The sequence below is a fragment of the Colletes latitarsis genome, chromosome 8 (assembly GCF_051014445.1).
Source record: "Colletes latitarsis isolate SP2378_abdomen chromosome 8, iyColLati1, whole genome shotgun sequence".
Taxonomy (NCBI): domain Eukaryota; kingdom Metazoa; phylum Arthropoda; class Insecta; order Hymenoptera; family Colletidae; genus Colletes; species Colletes latitarsis.
The window spans coordinates 21,075,057-21,099,409 of NC_135141.1; the positions used below are offsets into that span (position 1 = coordinate 21,075,057).

Consider the following 24,353-nt stretch of genomic DNA (forward strand, 5'->3'; position numbering starts at 1 on the left):
AGGAAAAAAGGTTATAACTGGATAAAACAGTTTTATGACATTACCTGCTAACTCAAGTTGGCCAGCAGTAGAGGCATGTGGAGACTAGCAGTGGTCAGCAGAGGCCAGGTGAGGCTGACAGAAGTCAGCAGTAATCGTTATACGTCGTCAGAAATATAAGCGGTGGTCAGCAGAGGCCAGCAGAGGCATACAGAGACTAAAAATGCCTGGGTAGTCCAGATTCCAAATCATATGCAGTTGACGTGGGGTCGTATTTCAGTTGTTCAAGAGTGAGAAGGCAAATGTGAGCCTTTTTCTTTCGACTCCCACGAGACGGTCCGAAATTACTTCGGGCAGCTTCGGAGAATCGAAAAAGAGGGCATGTGTCAGTTTGCCTTTGTCGACTCTCCGAAACTCTACGAGCTCACGTACGTATGGTCTGGCATAGTATAAGAAGTCGAATGTGGTGTCCCCGGTGCACCCAGGGCTCCGTCTGGCATCTCTGGTTCAAACCAAAATAGAAAAGCTAAACAAGTTGAGGTATTCTGTTTTCAAAATTCTCTAACACCAAACGATTGTACAAAGTGTAATAGATTTTCTAATGCAATGAAAATAAAGCAGGAAACTTACCTTTTTATAACGGTCTTCGAAAAGTTGCACTATTCTTGGTTCTGAATTAGTTCTTGTACTTTAAATGAAATGTATGGTGATAATAATTCTCTACAGTAATAATTTATGTGTATTTATAATGATGAATATGCATATGTAAAGTTAATGAGAATTCAAAATTCTATACTTTACAATCATGAAATATTCGGGTAATATACCTTATTTGTCATTTACTATTAAAGTTTAGTTTCAATTGTAAAAATAAGTAACCTAAAATAGTAAGGTGTCCCGGAATTTGTAAAATTTGAAACACGAATTATCAAAAGAAATTCTCAGGGCTCCTAATACACGTTTTAAGACAATCGCTGCAGTGATTTCAAATTTATATTTTATTTATGAATATTATTAGAAGCTTTTATAACCAATTACAAAATATCAATATAAGACAGGAATGCATCTTAATACTGTGGACGTTACGAAGAGGGCGTAAATACTATGGTGTATAGTTACTTTCTCGTATAAATATTTTCGAAATAGCGAATAGACTTAATTTTATTGGCCCTCGTAAAATATGCATTAAATGTATCGAGTTTATTAATTTTTATTAAGGAAAAAGACAAATCATATTCATGTTCGTAACAAATATTTGCAAATGTTCATTCGACGAGTTTTCGATGTGTAAAGCCAGTACAAGCAAAGAGTATAATAATAAACATGTCACAAAAGATGCAAATAAATATGTGTTGTATTATTTCACGTGTTATATTATTTTTACCTCTTGAATGATGCGAAGTCCAGCTTCTAAACTTCTAAATGACGAAATTTATAATGTAAACGCCTATAACGTGCATTTCTTATCTTCCCTTTCTAATCGATGGGTCCGCGAGCAGATCGCGTGAATAACTTCGTACAGCGAGTAATAAAATCATTCCCAGAACCACGCATATAAATGAAACATGACGCCATCAACGGGTTTCAAAAATGACGCGTCGAGCCGTGCTGAAGTTTTTTAATCATAGTTATTATTATCGTTAATATCCATATAATTATCAATAACTACAGTAAAACACAAAACAAAAATGGTGATATCTGTACATTTCTTTCCTTAAGTAAGTAGTAACATAAACGTTTTTGTATACCAGTAGCCTATAATAGGAAGAAACTAAATCATAATATTCACAGATATTTTACAAGATAGATAAGACACGAGGCAGACACGCATGCCGCGGGAATTGAATTCTCTCTCTCTCTCTCTATATATATATATATATCTATATATATAAAATGACCACCACGAAAAAGAGAAAGAGCAGAAGAGAAAAAGGGGGTCGAAATGGGGAAAACACGAAGGGCAGAGAGGAAACAGAATTAACAGTCGTTTTCTGAAAAATGAACGAAAAATACCGCGGCGTGAGCGTCTCGTTCGCGTCCTATTATACTTATCCGTAGCTGTAATATATATAATTTTTTTTTTATACTTATCATCTCGCTCGCTCACTTATACTTCTACACTGTACATATGCACAACGCATCTTTTACACTGTACATGCACACGCTCTCCACGAGTATCAGCGCTGCCTTAAATTAATCGTGGTTTCTTAGGGGTCGTCAGAACAGAAGTATGGTTTTGGACAACGCGCGTTACCGCTTCGCATTGTTCGTACGTCGAGGAAACCAAAGTGTCAATTAGAAAATCGAAGAAAATTAAAAGCTTTAGCGTGTCGTCGACTCTATATCGGTGTAATACATCACGAGCAGCCCCCCCCCCCCCGTTTGTAAAACGGAACGTAGTCGTGCATCATACTCGTTTCCAATATCGGTTGAACGGTAAAGAAAAATGAAAAACAAAAGATGACCATTAATCACGACGATAGCCTTAACAACGATAACAACGAAGGAAAAAATCTACAAGTCCTCTTCCGTCGACTTGGAAAGAACGAATTTCTTTTGGAACCGATTGAACGCGGTATTAAGGAATAAAATATGTTTTGACCATCCCTAATACTTTTACATAAGGTTATTCTCTAGAGGCATGCGCCCTACACGCAGCAGCAATAATATCGTAAATAGGTAAGTTTCTTTATATTACTTAATATGTTTTTCTCACGGCTCCGTGTGATATAGTGTAATTTTCTGGTCTATACACGTAAGCGCATTATTATCTTCGACACGATTGCTAAAGAGTCTATGACACATCGCGCGGAAGGCGACAAGGGGTAAGAGAAATGGGGATGGAAGTGTGTAGAACGGGGCGACGTCAATGGTCAATGAGATCGGTCATACTGTTATCTGTTTCCCAGTATGACATACTTTAAGCCCCTTCTTTCAAATGTGCGGGTTGGTACGTTCTAACTAGCCTGATGTAATAACGTTAATAATAATTGATAGCAGCGATAATAGTAGTAGTAGAGTAGTGGTAATAATAATAGTAGTAGTAGTGATGATAATAGTATAGTAGTATAGTAGTAGTAGCAGTAGTGATAGTAATAATAATAATATTATTAATAATAATAATGATAATAATAATAATAGTAGCCGCACTAATGATGATGATGACCGTAGTAATATTAATAAAATTAAAATTAATAATAATAATAATAATCAAAATAAGAATATTAAAAATTTTTATAATGTACATAGTGCTAAGATGATAATAATGATAATAATATGTTACATCCTGCTATGGAAATTATATTACATTAGGGATAAACGCTATTTAGGTAGTCCTTTCGCTCTTTTTTTTTTTTCACTAGAGGTCTAGATCGTAACTTTTACTTTCTAGTTCGATACGAGCGGCAGCAGCAACAGCGGCGGCAGCAACAGCGGCAGCAGCAACTATTGTTACAGTAATATAATACATAGGTATTTATATAGAGCAGTATTATACAAAAAACACATCACATACCGCGCGGACCGTAATCGATCACCATTTATCTGTTTTTACTTTTTGTTTTCTTCGTCTTTACGCAGACATATATCGTTAAATAATTAAAATCACAGTAGTTATGCCCTCGCTGGCTCGCTTATAATTTACACAGTATCATTAATATCTAAGCCTTACTTAAAATAGCTCGCGTATAGTGGTAGGGGTACGTTAGTTTTTTTTTCCTCTATTTCTTACTTACGAAATCGACTGTCCATCTAGAGCAACGGTAGGTAGTGTTTACTTGTTTACCTAGGAGGGACGAGTGTGAGTTTATTTTTTTTTCCTCGAGGACATCGCGTGGTTTTTAATCGAAGGTCTTCCACTAAGGGCTGGGGTTGCGCCTGACCCGCTTGTCAGAAAGACCAAGAGTGACGTCGGTCGATCTTACAAATAGTTGCCAGTGATGAGCGTACTGCGAGCCATTTTCGATTAAATGGGCCCGCCTTCGCGTAACATTGGAAGAAAGGCACGCACGGTGGATGGTCACGCATCGACCGCGCTAGCCTCTCGTCGTCACACAACCCCGTACCTCGTTTTAGGCCCACGATTTTATAAATCGGCACGAATTCGCCAGAATCCATTTGATTGTCACTGATATTTCTTCAGAGGGGAAAACCGTTTCCATTCGAGAGTACTTCTCTTCTTTTGTTGTACGACTCTGCACCCCATCAGAGGGACACTCCAGGCTTCATGCCACATGCGAAGCGTCCTATAGCGCGTGAAGGCGAGAGACACAGGTAGATTGTAATCCAGTAGACCACCGGTTGGCCTCAAACCGTGGCAATGACGATGAGCAAATGGGCGATCTTCGCGACCCGGTGCAAAAGGTCCGGCGCGATTCGCGCCAAACTCTCATTCGCGAAGTCACACGACGGGAAGATGTGAACTACATACGCAGGCTGTAAACGAAATTCATTACAGTTTTATCTATTGCATCGCACTTCTTTCTTCTTTACTTCACACGTTCATTCGAATACTATCCAGCATTTTTTTTTTCTTTTTTTTTTTTTTTTGCTAATGACTAACGATTATCTGCAATACGAGCAACGGGCGACCGCTAATTGTTGCGGTTGCTTTTCAATTTAATAACCGGATCATTAGAATTCGACAAATGACTCGACGTTGAATTATTCGCACTGAAAATATTAAAAGATGATATTTTCTATTTCGTCTATCACACACCTGTTGTGAACCTGGCGCAGCGATGTTAACAATTCCAGCGGCCTGTTTTTGTTGTAAATACATTATGAATCCAGTTTGAAGGTTCTTGCTCTGTTGCAACACGTCTACCTCGTCCCGACCACATGGAAGCGCGAGTAGCATACAGTGTTCATTATCCATCTGTGAAAGAGAAATTAAACAAATGAATGACTCGTATTTTTGAATAATTTTCTTTCTTTCCATGGCTGATATCGTACGCACGTCAAACGTTGCTACGTTCGAATTAGAATACGACTTTCAGATACGTACTTGCATTTTCCTTGCCACACCTTCGACCTGCGTTTGTTCCAGTCTCATTCTTTGAGCGATTCGCAACGGTGGCGTAGAACCGTCGCTGTTGCAAGGTAGACTATCTCTTGCTACGTTTGGATTACCGAACACGAAATGCATTTGTACTGCTGCTTGGTCGTTCTTAAGTGCCAGCAACCCTTGCCACATGACCGGATAACGTTGAAGCAACATCTGAAACGAGTCAGCTTGCGGTGGTACTTGCGAAGCATGAGGCGGAGTGACGACTTGATGTTTCCTAGGCCTGTCGGGCGTGATGGCTCTATCGCTCGGTGCTTCGCTGGCAGCGATTGGATATTGAGAACGTAAATGCGCGGGCGGAGGTTCGTAGAAACCACCCCTGGCGGCTGCTGGCGCTCCGGTTAAGGTTGGATTCGTTCCTGCGTTATATTGAGGCGGTGGCGGCGGTAATCTAGCTGCGCCGTGCAGCATATAAACTTGAGCTACTTGAGGACTGTCGGTGGTACGATCTTGAGGCGTTCTTGTGCTTCGTCTCAGTTCTAACGGCGGACTGTGACTGTCTTCTATACCAGTCTCAAGTTTCGGATCCAACGGTAGGTGAGGAGATCGAGTTCCTGGAATGTGATACGCTATGCGTGGAGCTGTCAATGCTTCTTGCTGGGCACGTAAATACTGATACTGGAGCACTTGCGGATGCATATAATGCGGTGGTAGTTCTCCGCCTCTTGTCAGCCCTCCATAATGGTTCACAACGTCTCCCTGCAACGAATAAATTCGGTTGGAATTATTTTCAGAGAAACTGGGATGCATATTTTGTAAAATAATACGTATTTTCTGTAGCATATTACACACTAATAACACTGGTCAACCAACGGCAAATATGTATTCTTTAGTTTAGCAATCAATATCTCTGTTACGACTCTAAAAATGCACTGGTATCAACGTAAATACAGACGCAAGTGTATTTAAATGCCTCAATCCGAACATTAATGTATCTTTAATTGAAAGTTAGCATAAGTAAGTACCTGAGAAGCATTAGCATGATGATGGGCAGGTGGGGGCAATGGAGGACTCTGGGAACGATGCGGGGGAACAAGTCCGTACTGGCCCCCTGGTGATGGAGCAGCACCCGCACTCCCATGCTAGCCAAAACCAAGCAAAGTTAGTCTGTGCGTTGTATTTTTTTTAGAAAATGTATATTTCACATAGTTACACACAAAATCTAGTATATTAAATTTCTTGCTACTATACGAGGGTAGATTAATTTCATTTGGACGTAAAATAAGCATGGAAGATGAATAAATATTATATATTTAATTGTACTATCTTTGATACGCGATTCAAAATAACAAATGTCTATACGTTATGCATGTACTCTGCTTACCAATGGTCCATCGTAACTCGATATTGGTACTCCGCGTGACTGAGGGCTCGCTGTTGGCACCATAATGCAACCAGACATAGATACTTCTACTTTTGGTGGTTCCATCGTTCCCGTTACCTGAAATCATGTTCAAAATGAAAGTCAATATTTTCTCTTTGATTTTTATGGACTATGAGTCTGAGCTGGTGGAAAATATATCCAAGTCTGAATGCCAGAAGAACATCCTTACCGGTGGTTTTGGTGCTGGAAGTCTGGAACAGTTCACACCGACAGGTTGCGGGTTCATGAGATGTGGTTGCGTAGGTGGACTCGCCACGGCACCAGCGACTATCGGTGGCACTACTGCTTGCAGCAAATGGGCCTTCGGATTCATAGGATGCGGTTGACCATTGATGCCTTTCAAAGCTGTGGGTTGCGAGACAGGTTGATGTATCCTGGGAGTTGGAGCTGGTGTCACGCTGGCTGGATGAACGTTCATCGGTAGCTTTTGAGGTAGATTGACTATCGTGGAAGCTTGTTGTTTGGCGGCTTGCAATAGATGTTGTTTGGGATTTGGTGGAACGCCAGTGTTGTTGAGAACCGGTGACATGGGTTGACCCTGACTCTTTCCATTCGCTGCACTAATCTGAGGCGCCTGCTTCGTGCGTGGACTGAGGCTGGGAGAAACGACTCTGCCGCTAGGTATCTGTAGATGAAGTCCTTGGACCGCTTGCGTCGGTTTAACGATGTTCTGTACCACCGATTGACTAGGCACGCTGGGAACCGTAGGTTTGGTAATAACGATTTGCTGTTGCACGGGTGGTGTTACCAATTTGCTAGCGTTCAGAACGTGTGCTTTCAGACTCGTAGGCTTTGGCTGCGTCGTGCATATAGGCGGTGCTGTTATTGTCGTTGCCACTGTTGTTGCAGGTATACAGGCGACTGTTGTGGATGTCGTGACCGTCTGAACTATACTGGCCGTAGAAGTGACCTGAACGGCTGGGGACTGTGGTTTCGTGATCACGCTGGTCTGAGGTTGGATCTGTGGCGTCTGAACTGGTTCCACAGTCTGTTCCTTCTTCGATTCTTCAGGTTTCGTTAAGTTCTCGATTTGAGGTGGCTTTGGTCGCAAAGCTTCGGTCGTTGCATTAGCAGTGATCATTCCAGCAGCTCTGGTTGCAGCTTGTATTTGACCCGCAGCCGTAGACACTGGAATGTATTGACCTTCTTCCGACTCTCTCATTGGTATCAGCATTCCAGTCACTGGGTCTATCAGCGTCATCGGTTCGTGAGAAAGTGGCTTCTGCGTGGGCGGTGGATTCGGTTGACTCGTCTCCTCCACTTTCGGTGGTTCATCCCTAACTGGAGCAACTTCCTCTTTGCTTGGAGGTTCCGGAGGCGGTGGTGGTACTTCCTTGACCTTCTCCTCGCTGCTATCGTCATTGTTCTCCGATGTTCGCCTTATCGATTTGCGTCCACCTCTGGTCGACTTTCGAGGTTCCGTCAGTTGCACCGTAGATTGCACGTTGCGTGGGGCGTTGTTATGCCTAGTACTACGCCTGGTAGCGTGAACACCCGTAGTTCCACCTGCCAAACCCTTGTTCGCAGCCGATCCACGCACGACATCCTCAATAACGTCGTCAATGGTGTTTCGACTTCCATCTCTTTCGGCCAATCTCTTGGACTTCCTCGTGTTCGCGGCTGGAGAAACGAACTCTTCCGGTGGGACTTCTTTCACCGCGGCTATAGGTGTTGCTGGCTGCGCGTTGGAACCGACGAGACTCGGTACCGGAGACTTGATCGTGAGAATCAGTCGCGGACGTCCAGCGTTGTCCTCCTCGCTGTCGTCGTGGAACTCGTAAACGTCGGCCGGAAGCTTGTTCTTCTCCACGTGATGTTTACTACCCCTAGAAGCTTTGCTACCGCGTTTATGAGGAAAGGTTGTCGTGTTCCTGACGCTTCGTCTCGTGGTAACTCCACCTCGACTGCTCACTCCTCGTCTGTTTTTCGTTCTGCTGCGACGACTCCTCGTCGACTCGCTCTCACAGGTCTCCACGCCCTCGTCTTGTTCGTCGTTTGTCGAGAAGTTCTTCTTGCTCTCGTTCTCCGTTGGTTCTGTGCCGAACCATTCGGGCTCGTTCTTCGGTTGTTCTTGCGTTTCATTGCTCAAGTTCGGACCATGCTGGGTTTCCTCGTCACCGTCGTTGCCCTCGCCATCGCAGAGGGCGTCCACCTTCTTTATAACGCTTTCGATGTTCACCTCCTTCGCTGACCAGTAATCGCTGTCTTCTTTACTGTCGGCTGGATCCTCCTTGGACACGTCGATGGCCAATGGGTCCGTGCTCGGTTCTTTCAACGGATCTTCCGCAGGCTCCTCTTCTATTTCTGGTTCCTCGTTCTCTTTCGTGATCTCCTCTTCCTTGATCTCGCTGACCGGCTCAGACTTAACAGTCTCGATCTCCACCTTCGGGACGATGTTCTCCGTGGCCTCTACTTTCGGTATGCAAGACGGTTTCTCGACTTTGACCGGGTCCGATTGCTCTATCTTCGGTTTCGTTTCGTTCGCGCACGGTTGTTTCAGCGGAAACTCGGACTCGGTGCTCGGGAACTCCTCCTTGATCGGCGTCTCTTCGTGCTTCACCTCGACAGGCTCGTCTTTCACGATGTCCATCGGCTGCGTAGGCTGTATGGGCGGAGTGAGCTGCATGGGTTGAGCGGTTTGTGTCATCTGAGCATTGGGATCCACTTCCAGTTCTTGTTCGGGAGGCTCCAAGCATTCGATCTTAGTTTGCTCGGTCACTGCTGGCGTCGGTATGGCTGAGACGACAGATGGCGCTGCTCTGGTTATGATGGCTTGAGAAACGGTGGATACAAGAGGAATATGCGGCTTGGGAATTTGATTACCCTGCGAGACAGGCGAGTGCCTCTGAGCGGTACTCAAAGGTAACGTTTGCGAGATGATGCATTTCTCTTCAGGTACCGTTACAGGGACAGTGGGAGCAATCTGTTGCGATACTATCGGCACGACAGTCTTGATCAGCGGCTGGTTGGTCGTAGCGACCGTCGATGCTCCGATACTATGCACCACGGATTTATGAACCAGATGAGATTGTCCATGCGCCACTATCACAGGACTCGGGGTCGAAGAGCGCGGTACGTGCGTCGTGAGAAGTTGAAGACTCGACAGTTCTTGTTTCTGTCTAGGTGACAATAAATTATTATCCGTCGTGATGGAACCAGGCATTTGTTTCTGAGATCTGGATGTGAGCGTGCAGGTGTCAGCGATGGTGGTTGGTTTTCCGAACACGGGGCTGGACGTGCTAGCATTGATCTCGATCTTGGCCGTTTCAGGAATATACGTGGGCGGTTGGTTGGGCGATGGTACTTTGGGCGACGTGGACGCTTTGTTCGTGGGTTCGGGGATCACGGCAGGTGACAATTTAGGCTCTTCTAGGCGTTGCGGAGGTTCGTTAGGATTGACTGGTAGCAACGTTTCTATTACGGATTTACCACCCAGGGCCGAGTCCCTTGAGCTCTTCACTGGCATGTAAGGACGGTGTGGAATATTCAACGTTAACGGTGGTAGGCCACCCCTAGGATAACTGGGCGCTAGAGCTCTCATCCCTGGAGCGTGTTGAATCACCGGCTGCTGGGTAGCCGCGGTGGAATAGATCTGTTGTGAAGGTGTTTCCGGTCTGTGAGAGGACACTGTGGCGCTCACGGCGATTCTCGCCGGCGGAGGTGACGGTTTCCCAACGTTGGGCACGTGAGGACTCAACGACGGGTTCCTCGACCACTGTCCGTTGGGCGACAGAGGCTGCGAGACTCTAGGTGACAGCTGAGAGGGTACCAAAGGCGGTATCCTCGATGGAACTAGAGGTGGTAGAGGTGTCAGATTCGAGGCAGCTGAGGAAGACACCGTGGATATGTTCTGCATCCTGGGTGAAGCCTGACGCATCGGGACCATCTGAGATTGTGGCGACACGGGCAGTTTCTGGTACAATGACTGGACGGTGTTGGGTGGTCTGGGGCTGGCAGCTGCGATTCTGGGCGTCTCGCTGGTGATGGGGACGCTGCACGGCCCCAGAGCTGGCTGTTTGTACTGCGGTGGCGGAGACGTCGAGACACGATGCGCCTGTTGAGTAGTTATTCTCTCTGGACTGGTGCGGCTGATGGTCGTATCCGTGGTTTCTAGCTGCTGCACGGCCTTGACGACTTCGCGAGGCTTCTCGTTCAGGTTCCAAGAATGCGCGATCACGGACGCCGGTGGACTCTGAGGCTTCGCTGGTACAGCGATTCGCGTTTCGACCGGTTTCTCTGCTACAGCTATGGATGGAGGAGCTGCAGCAGCGACGGTGCTGATGGTCTTCGTAGGCGACTTGTAGAACGATGGAATGTCTGGCGTTTTCGGCGGCTGCGTCAGGTCGAAGGTCTCGTAGTTGGGGTCCTCCTCCGTGTCCGTGTCTATCTGCAGATCGTGTTCGCTTTGAGGAGTGTCTGGTTTCAAATCTGTCTCGCCTTCCCCTGCGGAGGCGTTCAAACTCTCGACCGCTTGCTGCATCTCTTCGACGTCTTCCTGAGGCGCCTCCGGCTGCTGTCCTACCGTGTCGTCCACCTCAGCATCCTCCTCCTCGCCCTCGTAGGAGAAGTCCTCCGTAGATCCGCCGAAGGTCTCCTCCAGTAACGCGGCGACAGCGTCCTCCGTCTCTTCCTGAGAAATGGCGACTCGTGGTTTGTCTTCCGTCTGCGCTGGAGGCGTCGTGGGCGCTGCGACGTCGGTCTCCTCTCTGCCACTGCGCGGCTGGCAACTTCCCTCGCGTTCCTCCGGCTCAGAGATACTCTTCACTGCGTTCTCGTGGATGGTTTCGTCGATCTCTATGCCAAATCCGGGTATGAACTTGTCCTTCTTCTTATCTGGTTTCGAGGACTGAATGCCACCGCTGGCGACCGGAGGGGACATCGACGGTACCGTCGCCACGCTGGACGTAACTTTCGGGATGGGACTTAACAAGGTGTCTCTAGGCGATGGCAAGGTGGGCGACATCGTTTTCGTGATCAACGGACTACTGGCTCTGGGAGGACTGGGATCCGCACCCAAGTAGGGCAACTCGCCGCTCTTCTCGTGATGGTGATGGTGGTGGTGGTGATGATGATGGTAATCCTTCCGACTGCGCTCCTCTTTCGACTTCTTCCGCTTCTTCTTCTTCTCCTTGACCTTCTCCGGTACCGTGGACGGCGTGGACGGCTCGACGCTGTCGTTGTCATCGGTAAATCGAAACACGTCGTGATCGTTGTTCTCTGTACACACTATACCAGATTTAGGGGAGTTTGGTAGCCCCAGGAGCTTCGCCTCGATCTCTCGTCCCGCCTCAGCTAGGTCGACGCTGTTCTCGTCCTCGGGTTGATGGCGCCGTTTCTTCTCTGTTTTTCGTCTGACTCTTTCCACGTCCAACACGGGACTGTGTCCACCGTCGCTGTCGGTAGCGTACGCGTTGTTCTCGGGTGCCATGTTACCGAGGTGGTTGAAGAAGGTGTTGGATGGACCGTCGTCGACGTCGTCCGAAAGCGGCCCGAAAATGTCCTCCATTCGCTGCGAGTCTCTAACTTCTTGTCTGTTGAGCCTCTTTCTCCTTGCTTTCGTCTTCTCGTCGCCGTTTCGATCTCGCCTTTTATCCTTCTTGTTCCGTTGCTTCTTCTCCGACCGTATTCTCTCCTCGTTGGTGTTCTCCAAAACCGTCGTTCCCGGCGTGGTGGGAGTGGTAATGACGGCCGGCTCTGACGTGTGATTCGGTCGACACTCCGTGTTCCCTGTCACGATGTTGGACTTGTTCTTGTGCTCGATGCTCTCCGACGACTCGTTCTTCAAACTGTCCTCCGTTGACATGGAGTTCTTCTGTCGTTTCTGCTTCTTCTTATGCGACTTCTTGCGCGAGTCCCTCTCGTGGTTGTTCACCACAATGGCGGGATGGTTTCCGCGGAAAGCAACGGAGATTCTCTCGTCGTCGTCGGATGTGCGCGGCTCCTCCTTCACTGTTGCATGACTCACCACCACGGTCGAGGTCTCCAGAGGGTTGTGTTTCTCCTCGGTATCGGCGAAACCGAGGTCCACGTCGCTCTCCAGGAACCTCTCGGTCTTCACTTTGCGAATCTTGTTGTTGAACGACTCGTCCTCCTCGCTGGTGTCGGAATGAATTCGAGATCGCGAGCCCTTCCTGGAAAGGGACTTCGCTCTGGCAGAATCGGACTCGGACGTCGCCTCGTCCTCCGTCAGAGCCTTGCTGGACACCGAGTCCCCATCCCAGGACGTGCTCTGTTTCTTCTCTTCTCGTCTCGCTCGACTCTGCTTCAGCTGCGAGAACTTATCCTTCAGACGCACCTGACGCTTCTCCTCCTCGAGCTTCTGCATGTTCTTCGTCGAGCGCGCCTTCACCTTGTCGTACATGCTGATGTAAGCAGGCTCGTCGTCTACAATGTCAAAGATGGAGTGTTTCTTCGGCTCGTCACTGTCCGTGTCCGTGGCCAACGGATGCCTGGTGACCTCCATATCGTGGGTGGACAAAGGATCGTCGACGTCGCTGTGCAGGTTCATGGAAGACTGTTGCTGATGATGCTGCTGTATCTCTCGAGAGTGATTGGAACCTACCGACGTCTGCTCGCTGGGCGAGTTGGAGTCGTTGCGCTTGGAGAGCTCCAGTCTGGACAAGAACTCTTTATCAGACTCGTGGGAGACCCTGGGGCTTCGTTCCCTGGACTCCTTCTCCGAGCGATTCTTCTTGCTTCGCTGTTTCTCTTTGCCACTGTCCCGATTGTTCTCTCTGCTTTCTCTGTTGGATTCCCTGTTAAGTTCCCCGTGGCTAGTCTCCCTGCTGTCTTGGGCTTGCGTGGATCCGCTGCTGCTCTCCTTGCTGTCTCGACTCTCTCTGCTGTCGCGACTCGAACGATGAGAGTCGTTGCGATGCTTACGATCCTCCGACCTTCTGTTCTGCCTAGGCCTGTCCCTCCAGTGTTCGGAGATCTTCATGCGTTTCGCCTCGTCCTCCGTTGGTCCGTCCTGCGACGAACATCGTCGCTTGATGGACACGGGCGCGGGTGAGATCTGATTCTGAGACTGAGAGACGGATTGATGAAGATGATTCTCGGTGGGCTGTCGTCTGCTCTCGTCACGATCCCTCTTATCTTTGTCCTTGTCATCTCGATCCCTCCTCTTGTCGCGTTCGGATTTTTCTTTCTCGCGCCTCTCCTGGTCCTCGCGATCCCTCCTCTTCTCGCGATCGTGTTTCTCGCGTTCGAATCTTTCTCTCTCCTCTTTCTCGCGCTTTTCTTTCTCCGCCCGTTCTCGTTCCTCTTTTTCTTTCCGTCGTTCCCGTTCCAATCGTTCCTTCTCCTCCCTCTCGCGTTTCCTCTCTCTATCGAGACGTTCCTTTTCCTCTCGCCTCCTGTCGCGTTCCTCCTTTTCCCGCCTCTCTTGTTCCTCCCTCTCCTTCCTGACGCGTTCCTTTTCTTGCTTCTCCCGCTCCAATCGAAGCTCCCGTTCTTTTCTGTCCCGATCTTCGCGCTCCCTCCTTTCCCGCTCTTCCCGTTCCCTGCGCTCCTGACGTTCCTTCTCCTCCCTCTCTCGTTTCTCGCGTTCCAAACGTTCCTTTTCTCGTCTCTCTTTCTCCTTAGCCTCGCTCTCCTCCCGTTCCTTTCGTTCTCGTTCTCTCTCCTCCCTCTCACGTTTGTCCTTCTCGTGTCGCTCCTTGTCCAACCTTTCGCGTTCCCGCCTCTCTTCGTCCTTCTCTCGCCTCTCCTCGCGTTCCTTGCGCTCCTGTCTGTCGCGATCTTCCTTCTCCCTCCTCTCCTGCCTCTCGCGATCGTCCTTCTCCCGTCTCTCTTTCTCTTTCTCCTCCCTTTCCTTCCTCTCGTAACGCACCTCCTTGTTCTCCTTGAACTCCCTCGCGTGACCGTCCGATTCGACGACATCGTTCACCAACGAGTCCTTCTCCTCGCGATCCTTGCGACTCCTCTCGACGTCCGCGTCCTCTTTCCGCGACTTCCTCTGGCAGTCCTTGTTCTTGCTGTACTTGGAGTCCCTGCCGTCCTTGCTGTCGCGGGAGTCTCTGCTCTCCCGACTGCCGCCGATTTCCTTCCTCAAACGAGACCGAGAGCTGTCCACGGACGAAGACGACGACGACGAGCAGGAAGAGTTCGACGAGGACGTCGTGGAAGACGGTGGCACCGTGGACGCGGCGCTGGACATGGAAGGTTGGTACTGACTGCTAGACGAGGACACCGTGCTGGACGCGGTCGTTGTCGCAGGCGTCGTCGACGTTGTCGTCGTCGTCGTCGCCGCCGTCGCGGTGACCGAGGTCGTCGTCATCGGTGTGGGTGTCGGGAACGCGACGATGGACGCGGTCGTCGCGGTGGGCGTCGACGTAGCGGCGGTGGTCAGTCCTCGACTCGTCGATGCTCCCAAAACGTGAATACTACTTACGCTACCGTTGCTGCTAAGAATACTACTAGCTGACGTTAAACCACTACTGTTGCCGCTACTGGCTGCCGTCCCGCTACCGAGACCGATCGGCAGCGAAACCGGTGGCAATTCGGGACTAACGGTTTTGATTGATGTGCCGGGTGTGATAGGTGTCGCCGGTGTTGGGTGTACGCAGTTGTGCTGCACCGTTGTCCGCGGATCCGTTTTCAGCGCGGAGGACATGGTGGTCGTGAACGTTAACGAGGACAGGGACGCACTCATGCCGATCTGCGCGGAACCGCCGCCGGTCAGCTGCACCGGCGGATGACTAGGAAACGGATACTGCAAGCAGACCTTGCTGGTGCAGCCACCGCTGGACGCGAGGCCGCTCGTACTGCCGATCATCGAACCGACGTTCAGAACGCCGGTGAACTCTCTCGGTTCGTACTTTTCACTAAAGTTCTCTAAACGCTTAGAGTCTTCGTCGAACACACTCCGTTTGGCAAGAACCGACTTGACGATGTCGGACGGTTGCACCTCGTGCAGGTCCAGATCGAGCAGCTTGTGACGAAACCTAAAACGTTCGGACGCGGTGGCGTCGAGCTTGGCCAGCGCGTCGCCGCCAGCCGCGCTCAGCGCCCTCGAACCAGACCATTTCTCGTACTTCTCGTCGAGGGACCGTATCCTCTCCTCAAGGCTAGGCGACTGCGGTGCCGTCTCGCTGTCTGAGCTCGTTGGACTCGGGCTGAGATGACGAGGCGGCGGCGAAGCCGGCGGTTGAGGCGCTGTCCGCGGACTGGGCACCGTCGACAGGTTCGCGCATGGCGGACTGGCCACTTTCGCGAGACTGACGTTGCTCGATCGGTTGCTCCCGCTGCTGTTGTTGTTGCTGCTGCTGGTGTTGTTGTTGTTATTGTTGTTGTTGTTCAGCATCTGGGCGGCGAACCTCGGCAACGGCAACGACAGAGGCCCCTCGTGACTCCTTTCGCGAAACCGCCGCGGCTCACTGGGTACCAAGTTCTCGGGCCTCTCGTCGACCAACGGTGTTCCTGGTCGCGATCCATCGTGGTGCTCGTGATGCCTGCAAGAGATATTATTCGTTGGCTTTCTATTCAGACAGGACCCCATTAGTGTGCAAAAGTAGCAGAGCATGATCACGAGTTCCCGTAAAGAAATCCAAAGTGATACAATAAGAATTCGCTATCAAACAGAGACGATTGTGTAGATCTACCGCTCCCAAACGTAAACCTATTTACATCAGGGAGAAATGGACGTTAGAATTTAAATATTAACTCTAACAATTGGGGAAATATTGTCGGTGATCAAGTTGTATAAGAATGACGTGTCTGCAAATATGATGATTGTATGATTACGATGCATACCTGCTAGTAACGTCGCGTCTGCGCTTGCAAGGTCCAGGACCTCTGCCTTCGCAGCTACCCCTCCTCGTCCCATGATGCACCACGACTTTGCTGTCGCTGACGCGCCGTATGTCCATGCCTTTTCTACTGGAGTGCGAGGTGACGAGCAAGGACGCGATTTCGGGCTCGTCGTCCTCGCACAGTATCGTCGTGGATGCTCCGTCGAGTTTCGCTCGTTTCTTCGGGGCGAAACCCACCTCGTCGCCGCTGCTGTGACACTCCTCGAGCTGCTCCAACAGGTGCACCCGTTCCTTTTGAAGGTGTCTGATGTCCGGCGGCGGTAACAATGGCGGTGGCGGCGCTGGCGGCTCGACGCTGGTCACCACGCTCTGCACGGCGTGACGACGCGACGGCGGCGGGCAGTCGTCGTCGTTGAGCTTACCGTCGCCCAGCACGCTGCTCTGGTAGTCGTCGTGACTGGCCCCGCTGCCCTGACTGAACTCGTCGTAGCTGCGGAACCGACGGGGCGCCGGTTCGCTATAGTCGCCGTCGTAATAGGTATCCTGGTAGGACCTCCTACTGCTACGGGACATCGCGGTGGGATGTGCAGGACTGGCACCAGGCGTACTGCCGCCTCCAGACGTGCGGGAGTAACTCGCCGTTCTCGACCTCGGGGGCGTCTCGTAACGGGTGAACCTGCTACTCGAGTTTGATACCGTCATCCCGGTGTCGAAACTACTACGCTCCCGCCTGGAAGGAATCCTTCAAATAACGAGTGTACTATATTTTCATGTTCTCATGTGTATGACCGTAATGTATCGCGGGGAGAAAGAAAGATCAGACTCGGGTGAAATAGAAAATCGACAGTCGAGCGCTTGCGAGAGAGGCAAGAGCGCAGCCCTCTGGTGGCGAGTACAAAAGGCGACGCCACAAAATGTTCTCTTAAGAACTGATCTTTATTATTCCCTGCAATATACATAAGGTGTCTGGACCCAGACATTCGATCAACAGGTCGTTCGAAACAAATTATCAACCTCTGTGATCGAATAGCTTGCAAGACATCCACAATACGTTATAAATGTTAACCTCTTAACTGGGGAAGCTAACTTATCGATAGTGAGTTCTGTAAAAGTTAATGAGCCCAGAGTTAAGAGATTAATCTTTCATGAGCACACGTTTACGATAAATTAAGAAGTTTCAGTCTTCTAGCGTTATCGTACAGAGACATCCAGAATGTAGTGTTACGAGTAAGACTACATAATGCGCTAAAAAGTATACATACGAGACATCGAAGGTCGTCGCTGGGGAAGGCCTCGTGTCCCAAGGTTTTTCACCAGCGATGCCCTGCCGCTCAAGGTGCTCGTAAAACGTTTCCTGACACTCTCTGGAAGCAAAGTCCACTTGAAGCCGGCGTCCGCGAAGCGCTGCTCCCCTCATCTCCTTCACGGCGGCCTGCGCGCAACTGATTTGCTCGAAGAAGACCAGAGCGTGCCCACGCTCACGATCCACTACGACCTGAGATATCGGCCCGAACTGATTGAACTGCATGTTCAGGTACTTTTCCGACATACAATCTAAAAGAACGTTCGAGAAATTGTAAATTTATACGGCTCGACTGCGCTCATTTATCGTGCAACATAATTACTATAACCAGGGCCTCTGAGAGGAATTTTATCAGGGGGTACAAAGTTTCTTATGGGCCCCTTCCATTAGTCGATCCGTTTATTATCCGCTACGGTCCAATGACACGCGCACAGACGCCGAAAACATTTTTCAGAGCTCGCAGGAAATTTTCCGTACCCCCTACACACCCCCTCTCATGGACCCCGAGACTAATATTGACGCTATTGGCAACTCTCTCATCGAACCAGCTTCGCGTTAATTTCTATCGCCGATAAATTATCAGTCTATTTGTACAAGATAGTTGCAAACGCGAATCAGCGTTACGTGGAACAGGACGTTTCGTACAAGAAAATTATGGTAAGCGTAAGCCGCGCCCTTTTGGAACTATGCTCGACGCCAACTTGGTTGGCCGCTCAAGGCCGCGTCTCCACTGTGTGTGACGTCGCCAACTACCTCCCCCCCCTCACACACACGCACACACACAAGGTATTGTTACATACATGTTTCTTGCGTGAACAACACGTTTAGACTTACGAAATAGTATCACTGCGATGCAACCTTCGCCCGTCTTCTTGCTGCCCTCTTCTTGCGCTCTTACATTAACTTACTTCTCCCACGTACGGTCGTCGTCTTAGTCCAGCGTACACGGCTTCGTCCCCCTCTACATTCCGCATTGCACTTATTCGTACGGGCTACTACGCACACGTAACGCGGCATCAGCCAGCGTTTCTGTACCAAACCGACGGAGACAGAGCGGGGGGAAGGACCCTGATTCTTCGGAGCTCACGTCGAACAGAACTCCTGCAACCTGACGTCCCTATTTCTTTCGTTACTGATGTTATGTACTGTCGTGAGACGTGAGATAGAGCGGCAGAGTAGCTAAACGGTACGGTGGGGGTTACCCCTCGATGGCCTTGAGCGGCCAACTAAGTTGGCGTCGAGCATAGTTTCAAGGAAACGAGGACTTATCGATACATTAACGGCTCAAAGTAATCTCGTAATTTGTTCGAACGGAGCAGCTACTATTTCGCTCGGTGTGATAAAAATGAATCGTATGTCGATATAGTTTCTTGAGAAGCCAATTTTGGGCGGGAAAAGGGGTGTTGCAAACACGCTTTATGATAATTACCTCCAATGCCATCGACCCAAACACAGGACGTGGGCATCGACTTTCCAAATCCAAGTTTTATTCGATTTGCACCCAGGTGTTCGCCGTCCATCGATCGCATAGCTTTGACGACGCTACCGATGTCAGAGTATTGGCAGAAAGCATAGCTTGACACCGCGCCCTGTTTCTTAATATCTATTTCCTGTAAGATCAAAGAAACATCGTATTCACTTTCCTGCTTGTACCGCTAACCATTCGATACTCAAATATTGACGCAATTTTTGGTGGTGCAATTTTTGGGTTCGTTGCGCAGGGTGTTCCATAAAAATTTTAATACCTCCGTGAGAACGTTGTTTCAAGAAAAAAAATATATCCAAGTACTCTCATATGAACAAGGTTTCATTAGCCATACTATTTCGAAATTGATACAAGGTGATCTTTGAGAAATGAAACAAACAAATAAAATTTATAATAGTAATGTAGCTAAATAAATTACAATTATTGTTACAGGTAACAGTTATAACTAAGTACTTAGAATGCGAGGTACTTGTTATGGACCACCCTGCGTAGTAAAATTCTACGTTTACTTTCTATTTATGTAGAAGCACGTTGCTCAAAATAATTAAGAGATCGTATTTCTGTTCAATTTTAATTATTCTGACTATCTGGGATTAAGGGCATAGAGTGTTTTCAATATGCCGATATTTCTGTTCAATCTGCGATTTGCACATTATATTTCAGTTTTTTTAATCAGCTAATACACTTTACGCGACAAAGTCGTTGCAGTATATGGATCTTTAATTATTTCGAGCCACGTGTATTACTAAAGTTTTAATTATTGGCAAAATATATATTTCGTGAACGACGTTTAATTTATACCGGTATCGTTCGCAAGCATTATTACTATTACGAAATCATAAATTTAAATCACTAAAACGTATTAATACAGTCATTGAAACTTATATATCGTTTTCGATTGAATTATTTCACATATCTGTCGGTACAGTAACAATCAATTTTATAACGAAACGCGAGATAATCAATTATAACACGATACGCTATCTGGTGGATGAGCCTAAGACAAGGATAGTAAATCGCTAATTGCAAACATAGACAGGATCAACTCTGACAATCTATCGATCCTTTCTCGTTTTCGAATATATTTCCATTATCAAAGCCAATAGTTGGATTTATTTTACGAAATTCAATGTTGGATACAGGCTGCGACCGAAATCGTGATATTATACAGGATTATGTCTTTCCGTTAGTCCCATAATTTTGGGACACATACAACTCGACTTACACAGTATTCAACTTACTCGAAAAACTCTGATACTAATTAACCACCTAATCCAGGACTTGCTGTTTACATAATATTCCATATTATTGATATTATTTGCCTATCGATGCAAAGAATTCTTTTGTCGTTAAAAAAAAAAGAACAAAAAATTTTAATTTCCATTAATAGTAGCTACGCAGATACTCGAGCAGCATCGCTTTAAAGTCCAGCTAGTAAAGGATGGTAGAAAACGGCCATTTTGGTCCCTCCTGGAAATCATTTAGATACGTTCAAATATCACTTTCATATATTTTTAGTTCCTCGGAGTGTCAAGAAACGTTCGTCTCCAAACGGGGCCGAAAGTGGCCATTCTCCACGCGATCAATTTTTCTCAATTGCGTTGCTGAAATTCCGTCTTGAAGCGAGGGATTAGTGTACCGCGCGTTTTCGATCGCATCCCGAGGGAAACGAGGCAGAACCGCGCACACACGCAACTTACTATTATCTCGCCGAAAGGCTCGAAATGCTTCCTAAGCTCGGACGCGGTGACGTCCTTCTCGAGGTTCCCGATGAAGAGCGTGCGCGTAGCTTTCGGATGGTACTCGTCGAGCTCGGCCTCGTAGGGCCGGAACTCGTTGTCCTCGACATCGTAACCCTGATAGGGCGCAACCTCGATCTTACAGCCGAAAAATAATTTGTCGTGCGACACCTCGAGGGCCTTCTCCACGTCCTCGGGCTTCTTGAAGCAGACCAGGGCGTAACGGTCGCCGGCCGCCCCCACGACCTTCACCCACGTCACTTTCCCGTGTTTCTTGTATTCGTGAAAGAGGCCATCCTTGAGGGAGGTGTCGCTGCTGCGCGCCGGTAAATTACGGACGCAGATAGCCAACGGCCTGCGGTCCTCGGTGACGGCGGCATTTCCGGTGCGGTGCGGCGAACTGCCGGGCGACGTGCTGCCCCCGGAAGTGCTGCCGGCGGAACTGCCGCTGCGGCTGCTGCTGCTGCTACAGGAACGGCTACTGCCGCTCGGCGAGCTGCTTCCGCTTCGCGATTTTCTCCGTTGCTTTTTGTGCTGTCGTAGCACGCCGCTGCTACTACTGCCGCCGCCGCCTCCGCCGCCTAGTGGAACAACACGACGAATGTAATCTACGCAGTGATACAATTATCATTATTAATAAACGTGAACATGGTGCTCGTTGGAGTGATTTCGGTAATTATTCGCTTTGAGGTATAGTCCGGGCCATGGTATAGCGAGGTCGTAAACTCGAGTAGGTGTCACAAGTTTACACGTTTCAGCTCCCGGAACAAGTGAATTGACGGAAATACGAGCAGCTGAGGGCCTTGGACCATAGTCGGAAGAAGAAATGTTTTATCCAGCGTCGCCATTTTTAGAGGTATCGTAACAGGTGAAGGTCTTACTCGAGTCTTATATCTGAACACATTACCGACGGGAAACGAGTATTCTCGTTCTTCGACAAATGTGTATTTTTCTAGTAATTCCTCCGACAATACAATAAAACAATTCTATTATCCACGTATAACTTCTGAAAATTTTAATAAACTATATTAATTACTATATTATCACATTTTTAGTATACACATGTTGAAGGAATTCTATGTTATTAAAATCATCCTATAGTAAAGTTTTAATAAAAATGCCCCGTCGGTAATGTGCTAATTTACCTGCTTACGCTATGCTATACTACCTGCAGATAGAAAATGAAAAAAGGTTGTGCAGTTACGGACACAGGAAGACATTCCAAATATTTCAGGCAGTAACTAGAATTTACATGTTTTAATACCATTCATTAATTGAAACACAAAATCATATGTACGCAAAAGGAGTCGGTGTCGACTCTCAAGAGTTTAGTTTACGACCTCGCTATATCTAGCCCGAACTATACATGACATCTTGCTTGAGGGTGCCGTTTTGAATATCTTTCTGTGTCTGTAACTGCACTACCTTTTTCATTTTCTACCTATATTATGACCAGGTAAATTAAGATATCGAAGACTCGAGTGAGTCCTTTTTTTCTTTCTAAGATCTGTAACGGTGCCTCTAAAAATGGCGACACTGGATAAAACATTTCTTTGTAAGGTCCTCATCTGCTCGTATTTCTGTCAATTCGCTTGCCCCGATAGCTGAAACATGTTTATCTTGACGCCTACCCGACTTTACGAGCTCGCTATATCGTGGCCCGAACTATAGACCTCGTCGATTTCGATAACCTTGAACTACGTTGTCAAGGACATTATTTTTAAAAACTGATCGTAAGAGACGAGCCTTATCTATCACTTTTTAATCACTAATCACTATTTTTATGATAAATATAATGCAAATGACTGCAGAAATAATTTATAATGAAAACTGCGTCATTTTTAAAAAATGATTAGACTTCGAAAATATTGTAATTTCAAGTTAAAATTTTGAAAGGTATCACACTTTTAATTTCTCTAATCTCTTACAAATAACTGTAGTATATGTTTACAGAAACAGTATTGAGAAGTTTTTATAATAGATGGCTAATCAGTATTGAATTGAAAATAATAATGACAAATATATTTTGAATGCAATTTATTTAATTATACCTAATCTAACTTAAAGAAACAGTACCCCCCCCCCCCATGAATTGGAATTTTAAATAGATTTTGGCATATACTAACTATATAGAAAAATACATTTCACCCCTCATTTTTAATTATTAGTAGCTGCTTAAACAATAACGAATGACAGCTAAAGCGTCCTGAGGAGAATGTCCTTGGCAACTTATATCAAGGTCAAGGTCATCGAAGCTACCTCCCTTATATTGAATAATTACCAAATTTATATTTACTAACAGAATGTAATCGCATTTCTTAACTTAAATACATTTCTACTATAAATATTTAAAAGATCGAACTCTTTCTCTATCATCAAACGTACACATAATACTTTCGATCGACAGTGTATATAAAAATACTTTCTTACGTTTACTTTCTTAACTCTTAACGCTCAGTGTCTTTGAGAATCAGTCTTATGTTTCTATGAATTTATTAAAAAGTAAAATGTACCAAGCAAGATGAAAAGGCAAAACTTCAGGGGACCATATTCTTTTACAAGCTAACCCAAATTTTGTCAATGTTTTTACTTATGTACAACAAAGTAACAAAAAGCTATATCGTAACCGTGCACAGTGTCTTCCACAAAATGCAATTAAAAGTTTACACAGCATGCTTTGATGCAAGTCTCCAAAAGATACTTTCACATCGAGGCATATTATTGAGGTCGCCGAAGCAATTAAAGAATAAAATGAAGAATGCACAAAAACGATAACGAATTCATTGAAAGCCACCGGAATAACAACGAGTGTGAAATCAGTGGAAATTGGTCAACCGTGCAAAAAAAAATAATACCAACCGCACAGTTGCAGGGAGAACAGGCGTGCATCGAAAAAAAGCCTTACGTGATAGATTTATTTTACAAAAAACATTTAATTGCTTAATAATCACGGAAAATTATTTATTGTTCAATATGTAAATTGTTCCAAGCGTTTTTAACTGTAATAATTTTTGTGCACTATTAGATTCCTCGGTATGTACTATTTTGTAAAAATTTTGAAATTGCATCGAATAGTGCATAAAATTGATCGTATCACTTAATTTTGTTTAAAATTTTTATTTATGATATATTTAATCCCAAATTTAAAAACAAATTAACAACTGGTTATCCAATTAATACCAATCTTCTAGCACATTATCGGTAATAATTAAACGAATAATAAATTTATTGAAATAACGTTTTCAGAATTTGTCAAATTGATCGAAAATATTTTGTACGAAACCCACATCATTCGATGCATTATTGCGAGCGTAATTGCAACAGTCAGCGAAATTCAACGACGAATCAAGCAAGACACCAAGTTTGCGAACTTCATTTGAGGTCGTTATAATTCGTTATCGTTAATTTTCCGTCCCTCTGGTATCGTCATCGCGCGATCGACAATGCTATTGCGACTAATTGACTCATTGTTTCGCGCGTCCGTGCAGCTTCGATGCCTCTGCGCGTTGTTAAATTAATATTCCATATAAAAGCTCGCGGTGTTCAGAAGAAATTAGAATGTTTGTTCGATTCTGACACAAGGAAATTTAAAAAAAAGTAAATTTAATACGAAACTTTTTGTATCGAGTTCGAGAAATCTTCGAT

General features: G+C 46.7%; 1 protein-coding gene across 6 annotated transcripts in view; it reads right to left on the bottom strand.

Annotated features, from left to right (window-relative positions):
* Nucleotides 1–1,582: 1,582 nt before the first annotated feature.
* LOC143344622 (uncharacterized) overlaps nucleotides 1,583–24,353 on the bottom strand; it is a 132,098-nt gene continuing 109,327 nt past the window's right edge. For 2 of the 6 annotated variants that reach the window (XM_076770835.1, XM_076770840.1), the window contains exons 4-13: nucleotides 20,670–21,316; nucleotides 18,913–19,093; nucleotides 17,443–17,734; nucleotides 16,182–16,922; nucleotides 6,598–15,880; nucleotides 6,369–6,485; nucleotides 6,010–6,126; nucleotides 4,985–5,743; nucleotides 4,697–4,855; nucleotides 1,583–4,413 (exon numbers count right to left, since the gene is read on the bottom strand). In XM_076770835.1, the coding sequence (XP_076626950.1) occupies nucleotides 4,285–4,413; nucleotides 4,697–4,855; nucleotides 4,985–5,743; nucleotides 6,010–6,126; nucleotides 6,369–6,485; nucleotides 6,598–15,880; nucleotides 16,182–16,922; nucleotides 17,443–17,734; nucleotides 18,913–19,093; nucleotides 20,670–21,316 (12,425 nt within the window). In that variant the 3' untranslated portion in view covers nucleotides 1,583–4,284. Of the gene's footprint in view, nucleotides 4,414–4,696; nucleotides 4,856–4,984; nucleotides 5,744–6,009; nucleotides 6,127–6,368; nucleotides 6,486–6,597; nucleotides 15,881–16,181; nucleotides 16,923–17,442; nucleotides 17,735–18,317; nucleotides 18,480–18,912; nucleotides 19,094–20,669; nucleotides 21,317–24,353 lie in introns of those variants that run through there. The other 4 variants (XM_076770837.1, XM_076770836.1, XM_076770839.1 and 1 more) reach the window with 4 other exon arrangements.